Raw genomic sequence first — 11,726 nt, 5'->3', positions numbered from 1 at the left:
TGTGTACTCAGTGATATCAGGTGTCCTAGTTGCTAGATCAGCAGCTAGATCTGATAGATCAGAATCTTTCTCGTGCATTTTATTTTTTGATGTTAACAGAGAAAATTTAGCAAAAACTTACTTCCTGTGTTCCACTATCTGAGTAGTCACACACTTAAGTGACACCTGGAATAAATGTAGAAAAGGCTTAAAAGGACTGGTAAAATGGCCTAATGCTTTAGACATATCTTGTTTTCTGAGGAGGTCTCAGACTGAAAAACATACCTTGCAAGTAGTTACACAGTCTTGTATATAAGGTACTTGCCAGTGCTAGGAAAATTTCTTTTTATTATGGGAAGCTATAACACTGTTGTATCAAGACCTCCCGAAGATTAGTGACTATGACTATAATAAGTTATATCTATTGTGCTTTTTAAAATTTCTATTGCTAAAGTTATTTTAGTGATGTTTTAGATCAAGGATGGAATTCCAGTAATGACACTTCATTGGACAGACCATGCAGTTCCCGGTTGTACTAAGGATTCTGTGAAGAGGCTCCAAGAAAAAGAAATCTTATTGTATTTAAACCATTTTTAAAATTTTCACACTTTAATAACATTTGGCAGGTTGATTGGAAAAATCGTCCGAGCAAATTTTTTCTGAATAATTCTAAATGAAAAGCTCCCAATGAGTACAACTGGAAGAGATGAGCATTTAGCAAATATAATATTTTAAAATCCTTTCTCTTTTCTTTCCAGAACTAGACAGATGTTTGTGTGCTGCTGCAGTATCCCACTTTCATGGAAATGCTCTCCAAAGAGGTAATTGATCTGATATTACAACCCTTGTTTGTTGTTGTTGCTATTTTCATTTTATTAAACTTTTGATACAAGGTATGGAGGAAAGTAAAAAGTTGGGCAAAATTTGCAGAAGAGTCAAGTTTTACTGAATTAAGTAACGTAAAGAGAACCACAGAACCCAGAACAACAATAGATTCATGTCTGTAAATGGTTTTGAGCTGGAGGAATTTCTGAGCAAAAAACTGAGGTAGTTTCAGAATGAATGAGTAGCTAGTGTGGCTTCAAAGGGATGTTTTGATTACCACAGAGTTGATCCAAAAATGAAATGTGATCTATCGGTTTGGGTGGTAGAACAGATTGTGCAGTGTGTGGTACAATGATTACTGAAAGTTGTGTGACCAGTTGGCCAAAAAGAGCTAGACTTGTGTTTTTCTTTATGCGTTATTTTACAATCAGATTTTAGCATACCCATATGTCCTTGGCAGGGCTGAATAAGTACTCTGTGGATGATAATTACTACATCCCACAACAAAATGTTTAGGAAGTCCCCTGCCTTGACAACATTGCAAGTGATTTCTCTGCTAATAAGATATTCTGTCCTAGTTTCTTGTACCATTTACCCAGTGATGGAAGTGGTATCTTTAAATATCTCTTTAAATATCATCTTTAAATATTTGTTAGTATAATCTTTAAATCTCAACCATGTTTCTTAAAACTTTGTTTGGAACTAGCTTAAAAAAATGTATCAAAACAGCAGGATTCATGAGGAGAAGGTATGTGGTTAGGAGTGCTGTGTCCTTCATTACTGCTGGTCAAAGTAGCTCATATTTTGGAACGTGACGGATGTGGTGGCTATACAGCCTCCACACAGGCAGACTGTATGGCCTTATACCAGAATCCAAACAAAAAGTTTCTGCAACACTGAAGTATCTCCGTATTGTGATTCCAAAGGGAAGGTACTCAATACTTCTGAATATTAAAACTTCTGCTGTTGGAAGGTTGTCAGTGTGCAGATTGTTTGTGAAAAAAATAAAAGTAAGGTGTTTGTTGTCTTGAATTTGGGTTTTGCTTATGAAGGGCCACTCTGCATGGCACAGACCTGAACCTACTCACTGTAAAATGGAAGAATTGCTCTGAATAGCAATGATCATGTAAACCTGCCCTGGAGAAAACTTCTGAAGTTCTGTTTTGAAGGGCCAAACCAGAGTTTCTAGAGCTCATACTAAAATCTTTTGAGGCTTTATTTTTGGTTCAGAGTACCTTTGCTTTTTTCCCATTTTTATTACATTTAATATTTTATTGCCTTTTCCTAGATGCATGTCTTGTTACTAATACCACTCTTATCTCAAATCTGTGTTGTAGTAAACAAACTGTTGCAGTATTTTTGCTCAGTACTGCTTATTATCTTATACTTTCTTTTCCGTATATATTTGTGTCTTTAGACTGATAAAAACTCTCAAAAAACTCTCAAAAACTCTCAAAACTCTCAAAACTGTAACAAGTAACAGCATGTTACTTGTTTTGACCAGTTATTTACACTAGGGAGAGTTAGGGACCAATTACAGTACTCTTTTGTGGATAACTCTGCATCAGCATCTTGAAACTAAGCAGAAAAGCAAAGTAGGTTCATTCCACTGTTGGGAAACTGTCAGTCTGTTATCTCAAAGCCAAGGAAAAGGTAACATGGGATTTCAAAGGCCTCGAGCTTCCCTGAAAATAAATCATCAGAGAGCAGAGAATAGATAGCATCCTATGGCATGTTCCTTCAACTCAAAATTCAGTGCTTATTGCTGTCTCAGTACCTATGTTATGAATGCTACACACTAAAGGAGACGGTTTCAGAAGTTACAGCTCTCTTTCAAAGCGTAAATATATTTCTTCTTTGCTCATTGCTAGTCATAATAATAAATGAGGCAGAGAGGTCTTTGGCAATCAAAGAGAAACTTCTCTTACCTGTTAATTTCTCTTACTGGAAAGGAGCCACTTGATCCCGCTGACCTGTGCAATATTTAATTCACCAGCATTTTTTTCTGATATGCAGTATTTTTGTGTTGCTTTTCTCTCTCCAGTAGATCCAGATATTTGCAACCCCCCTATAGCTTTCCATTTTTTTTTTCTGAACCCTTAACATTTGCAGTTACGAGTCATCCTGATACTTTTATTTCCCAAGTGACTGCTAGAGCTAAAACCATTTTGGGTTTGATCTGCAACTTTGCAGAGGGGAGCCTTGCCATGATGTCACTGGTGTAATTCTCTGCAGCTGCCACTGAGTTTTCTCCTCTCTGCTTCCTAATAAAAAAGTGCTGAGCACAGGTCTTAAAAGAGCAGCCAAGAGGAAATGCTTATTAAAAAAACTATTGTTTGTGTAAATAAACCATAATAGGCTTATTTTGTGTATATGGAGAGAAAAAAAAGTGCAGACACCAAAGAAGTGAGGAGGACTATGAGTACTGTTAAAATGATACTAGCTTTGCAACAGCTCCAGCGGTTGGGTGGTTGTCCATAGCACCACTGTATAGGTGAGGAAAAACAAAATAGACCATGTTTGTCATAAAACTCAAGACACAAGCTTGCCTGCTCTACCATCAGGAAAAAAATCTGCTCTACCATCAGGAAAAAAAAAAAAACCACTCTCCCTGAGGCGAATCTTCTTTTTGGGGGGTCAGTCAATCGCAGTGAATTACCTGAGCAAAAATGTAAAGGAGCTTCAGAAGGAAGACAGGTTCACTTTGCAAGGTGCCTGACCCACCTATTACTCCGAATCTTGCTGCTTGTTCTTAGAGCAACTGCTTTTGTCCAGTTAGTCCCTTCAGCTTTGACTTGTGGAAGAAAAACTTACCACAATTGGGCGTATTTCTTTGCGTCTCTGTGTACTGCCAACTAAATGAGGTCAAATGGCATGGATTGGCCTTGTCTACACTCTGGGCCCTCGGCTCCAGTCTCTCCTGAGCCCGTGCTTATATCTACTGTGAAATAAAAGAGGTCGAGACGATGAGCTCAAGCATTTTACACCTGTTGATTGAAGTTTGTATTATTCAAGTAGCTTTCTCCAGGAGATTTCTCCTCTATTCCTTAGTCTGGAAACTGGGGCTTGATCCTGGATTGCCTTTCTCTTACTTGCGTAGATACAGCTACCTACGCAGACAGTTCTTTTCCTGCATAGTGAGTATTGAAGACCCACCTAAAGAAGTGTCAGAGTTCAGATGGAAACTTCAGAAAGGGCACCTGGTAGGCCTGTGTTAGGACACATTATTCACTTGTACCATACAATGTAACAAAGTTTTAACAAGGAATGCTAACAGCAAGTGTGTTATTCACCTCCCAAGAGGTTTCAAGTCATACAGTTCCCAAGCAGCTTTTTTATTTATTTTTTAATAAAGCTGTATGAAAATACTACTGCAAAGAGCATCGGGAGGTCTTCTAGTGCAAAATTATTCAACCTCCAATGTACCAACCTGTGGTAGTCCAAAAATCACCTTACATGGTGATCTCCAAAATCTGAAAATCCTGCACTGAAATGCAAACTCAAGTATCACCATTTAAAAAGAGAAAAGATCAGAATTTTCCATTAAGCAACTTACTATTATTTTGCAAAGCAATTGCATTCTCTTACCCAAAGTTAGGTATTTCATTTATCATATTTCCTGTATGTGCCAGGTAAGTCATATACAAGATGAACCCTTTTTTCTTTTTTGTCCCCTTTCTTTTTTCAAATCTGTCATCACTGATTAGTTAGACAAGTAGTTAAATATCTATCTGTTCATCCACAAGCAGGGAGAACTGTAGTTATACCATCCTTGGGTATACTTGCCTGACCTCCAGCAGTGTTTTTCAGAAGGTTCCTATAACAATCTAGTTCTGTGCTTTCTCAGTGCTTTTCCTCATATTTAACCTAAATCTCCCTTGCTACAAATTCAGCAGGCTTTTTTTCTTGCCCTGCCTATTGTGGATAGAGAATACCATTCACTGATAACTATGAACTGAAAGCCCTTGTTTTTCCTATTCAATCTTTTTGTTAATCATCCATGTGATGAGGGAAATGGAATCCCTGCCTCAAATGGAGGGAGAAAGAATAATAATCCCTCTTTCCAAAGCCTGTTTTTTGCTTTCATCCTGTGTGTTGGGTACCTTCCCAATAGCTAACTTGTAAATGCAGTGTGAGAAGCATTATTCTTAGTAAGTGCACTTCAAGGTTATTCCCTGCTATTAATAACAGGTAAGAATGCAGTAGGGAGCCTAGTTAGAATGAGTTTACTCTGTGTTAGAAATAATACTTTAGAGGTAAAAACAGTGTAGTAGATTTGTGAAGTGCAGATTCATTTCAAAGAGACACCTCAGAAAAATAAGACCCTTGCCTGTTCTTTGACTGAACTTACCTACTTCAACACCGTAATTTTCAAAAATCAGATCAGGAATTCCAGGATCATTTTGATGAAGGAGAAGTATGTTCAGTGATTAGAATTAAGAGGATCCTCGCAGAGTCTCCTGCTGCTGCTCTAGTCATTGTTTCAATAACATGGAGTTACCCTGCAGTGATGGTATCAAACTTTGCTGCTTCCTGTGGTGCATGCAGAGGTCAGCTGCAATGAGAATACAAAAGCCCGTTTGACAGAATAAAAGGAAAACTGCAACCTTATAAATCACCATGAAATTGATGTCTTAAGAAAATGGGATTACTTTTTTGTTCAGATAGGAGGATAAGGGAATAGGTCGTATTTCTGGACATCTTTGAGAAAAGAGAAGTAAAGGCCCTTCAGAATTTACAGTCACATAATGTAGTCTTGGTTTTAGCTGGAATTGCCACAATGTGATAGGTTGAAGGTGACCTTTCTCTGCATTCCTCTGTACTTTTTGAGAATTATTTTTACCTGTGCTGTAATTCTAAGCTGATTTTTGAGAAAAAGAACCCATGGAGTTTTACATTTGGGAAAAAGAATTTTCTTATTTTCAAATATGACAGTAGTTCATACTCGGGAAGAGAATGCTTGTATTGTACATATAAGCACTTTGACAGTTTTTCTCTCAATTCCTTTGATTCCCTGCACTTTGTCTCCTATAGGTCATTTTTCATGAAACCTACTGTGGTGAAAATATTATATTTTGTGTTTTACATACTTACAGGTTTCTTCTGCATATATTTAGTTTTATTCTGCAGAAACAATTATTGTTATTGTCAGCATTATCATTATTATTTAATTAAAATACATACTATTTACTAAATAATGATAATGCTGGCAGTTTTTAAAATATATACTATTTAAAAATAAATGCATGATAATCTCATATACCTTACTGCCACTTAATATTGTATGCTGTTCTCTATAGCTTTTTTTTAATGCAGAAGTATTATTTGGGAACTTAGTGAAGAGCTGAAGGTTTTTATCTTCAAACTTACAAACCTTGAGTGGGATTCAGGAATTCCTCTGTTCTTCATGGTTTCAATGAATTCAAAACTGGAAGGACCCATTAAAATCATCTAGACTATCATCCTACATAACACAGCTGAGGAAATATCTCTCCGTAATTCTTGCATGACTCGGTAACTTTGGAATTATCTCACTAGGATAGACATCTGATTGATAAACATTTCAGAATTTGTAAATCTACTACATCTCTAGCATTATCTTTCAACGGCTACCTTCACTGTTAGAGTGCACTCTAATTCTAAGCACTGGATTTTGTTACACCTCTCTAAGCCTGATTAAAAAGCCAATTTCCATTTGGAATCTGCATGCTGTGTAGGCACGTGTGGACTGTGATTTGTTGCACAAACCTTCCTCTGTTATTATATAAGTCTTTTCCTCTCACAAAAAATAGGCAAATGAAAGGCTGATACTTGACACACAAGTTTATTCTTTGAATCTTGGCTTTTTTGGAGCAACATGCTAAGTGTTCTTGGTTTAGAGAAGCAAGTAATTCATTCACTGGTTTTTTTTTTTTTTTTTTAATATATTTTCTGTATTTAATGAGGAGGGTCTAAAGGAATCCTTGTCCTTTCAACTCTTTCTGCTGTAGTTGTTTAAAAACAACCCAAGCCTCTCAGAAGCATAAGATAACTTCTCTCTAGACTCCATTTAATGTTTCATATACCATTTCATCTTCTGGTCTTAAGGTTTCAGGTGTCAAGTGATCCTTTAATTCACTTCTGAATCCCTTCCAGGTTTTTAATGTTTTTAAAAATGCAAATGCTAGTCAGACATATTGTTCCAGCAGTGGTGACAGCAGTTTTTTATACAAAAATAATGCAAAGCTCTTTTCAGTATTCCCTTATATATGCAATGATCAAATTAGGTCGTTTAGCGATAACATTGCTCTGAGATCACAGTCTGTTACTCACCTGCAGTTACAGAACAACTTTTTTTTTTTTTCTTCCCAGTTCCACATCCTGTAAATGTGACCTGCTTTCCGTGTGCCTAGATTTATGACTTTGCATTTGGCTTTATTAAAATTTATCTTGTTCGAATGAAGCCTCCTAACCAATTGAGGTAGATCATTCTATAGAACATTTGCCTTATTACTTGCCACTCCAGTAGTTTTTGCATGTTCTGCAAGTTTTGCCAGTAATCACTTTGTATTTTCTTCCAGATCATTGAAAAAGATACTGAGGATTTGAGATTTAGATTATGGATAGACCATATTTGAAATACTGTGCTTAGATAGACATTCCTCATTCGTGACTGATAAGGAATATTTAATATAACAAGTACATCTAAAAATACCTAAAATACCTTAGTTATACCTAAATAATAATATATTTTAAGAATAAGCAGTAATAACTTTAAGTAATTGTATTGAATACTATCAACCCCTCACCCCAAAAATCAGCAAGGATGTGGTAGTTCAAAATGTGGAAATAACTGCAAAGCATTTGACTAATGTAACTAGAGTATTTTGACTAATTTTCTTCTTTTAAGAAAAATGCTAAAGTTTGCAGCAGGAGTGCTCAAGGTATATTCTCCCATTTCCATAAAATCAATTAAACTTTTGGGGGAGATAAGAAAGCTGCATTCCAGAGCCTTTTCAAAAAATTTATTTATAGAATATAAACTCCATATATTCTTTAGATTTAAAAAATGGTAATTCAGCCTAAACTTACAGAAGGTTAGTGCTTCCTGATGTCCCTGCTTGGCCATAAGGAATGAAAGCTGATGCCAGCAAATGGTGTCAGGTGTCTTGATTACGGGACTGGAAACATGGATCTGTCTCTGTGGATGTGCTCTGAAATGGTGTAAGCTGGTCTAAGTCAGAACAACTGTAGTCCTTTGTCCCCACTGCCTAAAGCCTCATGTTTAGTGTGAATATTGGTGTCCATTTGGCTCTTGTGGTGAGCTGACTCAGGGATTTTAAACTATCTCAAAACTCTGAGGATGGTGCTAGTGATGAAGAATTGGTTTTAGAATGGCTTTTCTCCTTGAACCAGTTCAGAGCAGGAACCTGGCTAGCTTAGCAGTGCTGTAGGGATTTGAGAGCATGAGGAAGGCCAGTGCCAATATAAATTGGGTTTAGCAGCATGTGTAAATAAAAATAAAAGTTATCTATTCAACTACATTTCTCTAAGGAGTTGTAGCTCCATAGCCTTGTTCAAATGTTGAAGGGGCTGGAAGGAGAATGGGTAAGTCATTGTTTGTCACAGTGCACATCAATTTTTCTTAGGCAGGAGCTGTCTTGATGATAATTAATATTTTAATTGAAGTGTGATATATCACTCAAGTACAGGGCAAAGAGGCATTCAGTGAGAAATTTTTGGACAGGTAAATGATTTGCAATGAAATGTATGGCACTGTTTCCACAGAGGAAAATTGTCATAGAGTTTTTCAATTTTTACCTCACTTGTTTACTTCCCCTTCCTTTATCTGTGACTGTTAAAGTATTAAAGGAAGTATTAATTTATTTGGATTCTCAGGTGGGGTGCAGGCGCGTGAGGGGTGTCTGCCCTCAGGCCTGGCCCTGGGGGCACCTGCTGATGAGGTGCCCTGGCTGCGGTGGGAGTGTGCATGTTGTCTGCTTCATTGCCACCCCAGCCGGGCACCCAGGGAGGCACTGCAGGCCATTTCAAGAGGCCATGCATAAAGTGGAGAGGATGTGAGAAGGGATGCTGGGCACGTGTTTTTACTTGAGGACCTTTCATTTTAAGGAGCATGAGAGAGAGGGAGAGCTGTAGTGTCATTTATATTGGAGGTTTGTTGTGCCGTTGGCTGAAGCTAGAAGTTCTGAGACACCGAATCATTTCTGACAAGCTTCTTAAGGTGCCGGATGGTTTCCAAGACAGATCTCTCAAACCAGAATGAAACTACAGAATTTGCTTATCTGACTGGGCACTGTGCAGAAATTTCTTGCTGAAACTCGTTGCCTAGTGTGAGGGTGTGTTAAGCCTAGTGAATGCGCTCCTCATTTGCCATGGCAGCATTACAGTCTGTGGAAAAATCAAAGCTTGGGTCAGAGTATAGATGGAAGAGGGACTTGATAAAATCCAGTGTAAATATTGCTGTAATTCACCTCTGCAGAAGAAGGTGTGCAAAGTGAATATCAGTTAAAGCAGTCCAAGGGATGCATTTGGTATCAGACATAAAGAATTCTAAGGCGAACGTGCACATAATGGTAGCCACGTTGGGTCAAGCAGGCAAAATTAGATATTATATAGGAGGTTATAGCTATTAAAAATATTTTATGGAACTGTGTCTCCATCTGCCAGTAACTTTTCCTGAATAAAGCGCTAGTAATTCTTCCTGTGTGAGTATGAAAAACTGCACTAATATAGTGGTCCCTGTTAAAACGGGTATCTAAAATAATGTTCTGCCTTCTTTATGTCTGTGAGCTACCTGCCATGCTGCAGATGTGACAGAATACCAAACAGCAGTAACATATTTAAAATATGATTACAATGTTAGACTACATTCATCCATCACATAATGGGGCAGCTGTATTATTAGACTGTCCTTAGGAAATTGAATTACTCTGATAACAAATGGAAATGACTGTTATTTAAATGGGAGTCTATTTGCATAAAATAGGCAAATGGTAAGTGACCAGCTGCTAAATAGGTGTGAAAGACTAATCACAAAATTTTGGATCAAGGATGGAGGAATTCCTGACAGAGATTTTCATATTATGACACTTAACCTAGATGTAAAAATTTCAGTCAGAAGAGCTTTGAAGTTATGAAAACTACATCTCAAATTATTCATTTTCCTCTTTCATATTTTTATTTAAGACCAAACTAGTGATTTTCATTCAACAAACTCAACATTTTCTCTTAGATGGAAATAAAGAACAGTGAGTTAGATGATAGAGTTTCATGCTGTTGGATTTTTTGACATTTCTGAAAAGCTATATATTCATTTCCTTGTTATTTTGTATTAGTGGTCTGGGGATAATTCAATGCAGAAGAAATAATTCAAACTATGATCACCTTAGTAACATTTATATTCACTTTATTAACAGAAATACGTTGGCCTTGAATCCTCCCAGCACCTTTCTGTACCTTATTCCAAGCGGAGCTCAACTCAGAATCCTATGAATGCCCCTTCTATTTCTGAAAAAAACACCAGCACTTATGGCACCAAATCTTTTGGTATGGCAAGCTCAAAAAGAACTTTTCCACAAGTCTCTTGGTTAGAAGAAAGGTTGTACAAGCTACCTGGAAGTCCATATCCTGTAAGGTTCATCCCTATATCTCCTGAGAAGGCTGTCAAAAGCTGTAAGACGTACATCTACGCATCTCCACAGTATAATATGGAGCAAGAAGGTGAGAAATGTTTCCTGTTGTGTAATTCTTGAAATAGGAAGAAAATCAGTATTTTGGTGTTTGCCCATTGCTGTTTTTTCTGTCATGTGGGCCACACTGTCTTGTGACTTTACACTGGTACTTTTACATTTAAATCAATAGGGTTTTGCAGTTTATGAGCTATATTATAGTCTTTTGAATGTCTCCAAGCATAGAATAACTTGGTTTATGAATAATGGACACTACCAAAGCTGCACAATGAAAAAACACTCGAATACAGTCTTGGATGTTTTAAAAAGTATTTTCTGTGTTTCTCACAAAAAGTTGGTTTTTCTGTAGAAAGCAAATAACCTGGATGCAGAACATTAATTTGCCAAAAGCTCTGCTTTCCATCAAAGCAGATTGTCATGTCATTTGGATTACTGTCATCCAAAATTTTCTATATCAGAAATGACCCTTACGTTTTATTTCTGCAATTTCTTTGAGTCACTCTGATGTGCAGGTTAATGAGGAGGTAAGCTAGCGTGGGAATCATGTGACTGTCCTGTGACTTTCACATGATATCATGTGAATGACTGTGATTTGGATTTGCTTTATTTAATTCCCTGGTGTTCTTGTTGTGAAGTTAAGAGATTTTTTTTTTCACTTCAGGTTATAAATGTTCAATTTCAGAAGACGGCACATTTTCCATACATCTCTGTATTTTGTTTTGAAGACTGGAGTTTAGTACCCTTTTAAACATGAATGACCTGGCTTTTTATATTCTACTGCAATTTTCTGAAGAACACCCCCATGATATTGGGCATTTGTAGAAATATTGCTGGCATCTGTAGAAATATTGCCCACATTTTCAAACCTGGCCTGCTGATAAGTTTAACAAGTGTCAGACATTCTACTTCAAGACAGACAAAAACATCATAAAAGTCTGCAGAGTGCATATTTCTGAAGGAAAAAAAAATGTAAATTTGATAAGTAAAGTTTGGAGCTATTTAGCACTGAGAAAACTGCTGTTTAAGCATTACTCTTTTGCCTTTGTTTAGAGATAAGAGGAATAAAATCACTAAATATTTCAAGGTATAAACTGAATCCAGTTTTCTGTCATTGTTAACCTATAGACTTTTATTCTGCACAGTTGACCGAAGTCCCACGGTACTGTGGCATTTGGCAAGATCTGAGGGAAAATTGATCAACAGTTCCCCAAGAACTTCAGGAAAAATTTCTTG

General features: G+C 36.9%; 1 protein-coding gene across 1 annotated transcript in view; it reads left to right on the top strand.

Annotated features, from left to right (window-relative positions):
• The first annotated feature begins 764 nt into the window (after window positions 1-764).
• The window catches only part of IQCM (IQ motif containing M), a 79,894-nt gene continuing 68,932 nt past the window's right edge, over window positions 765-11,726 (top strand). The window contains exons 1-2 of the mRNA XM_088526481.1: window positions 765-800; window positions 10,221-10,524. Coding sequence (XP_088382607.1) covers window positions 780-800; window positions 10,221-10,524 — 325 coding nt within the window. The 5' untranslated portion in view covers window positions 765-779. The remainder of the gene's footprint in view (window positions 801-10,220; window positions 10,525-11,726) is intronic.

Source organism: Tinamus guttatus, unplaced genomic scaffold, assembly GCF_059628265.1.
Source record: "Tinamus guttatus ecotype Peru unplaced genomic scaffold, ASM5962826v1 Tinamus_guttatus_pri_ptg000247l, whole genome shotgun sequence".
Taxonomy (NCBI): Eukaryota; Metazoa; Chordata; class Aves; order Tinamiformes; family Tinamidae; genus Tinamus; species Tinamus guttatus.
This window is presented reverse-complemented; position numbering and strand designations above follow the sequence as displayed.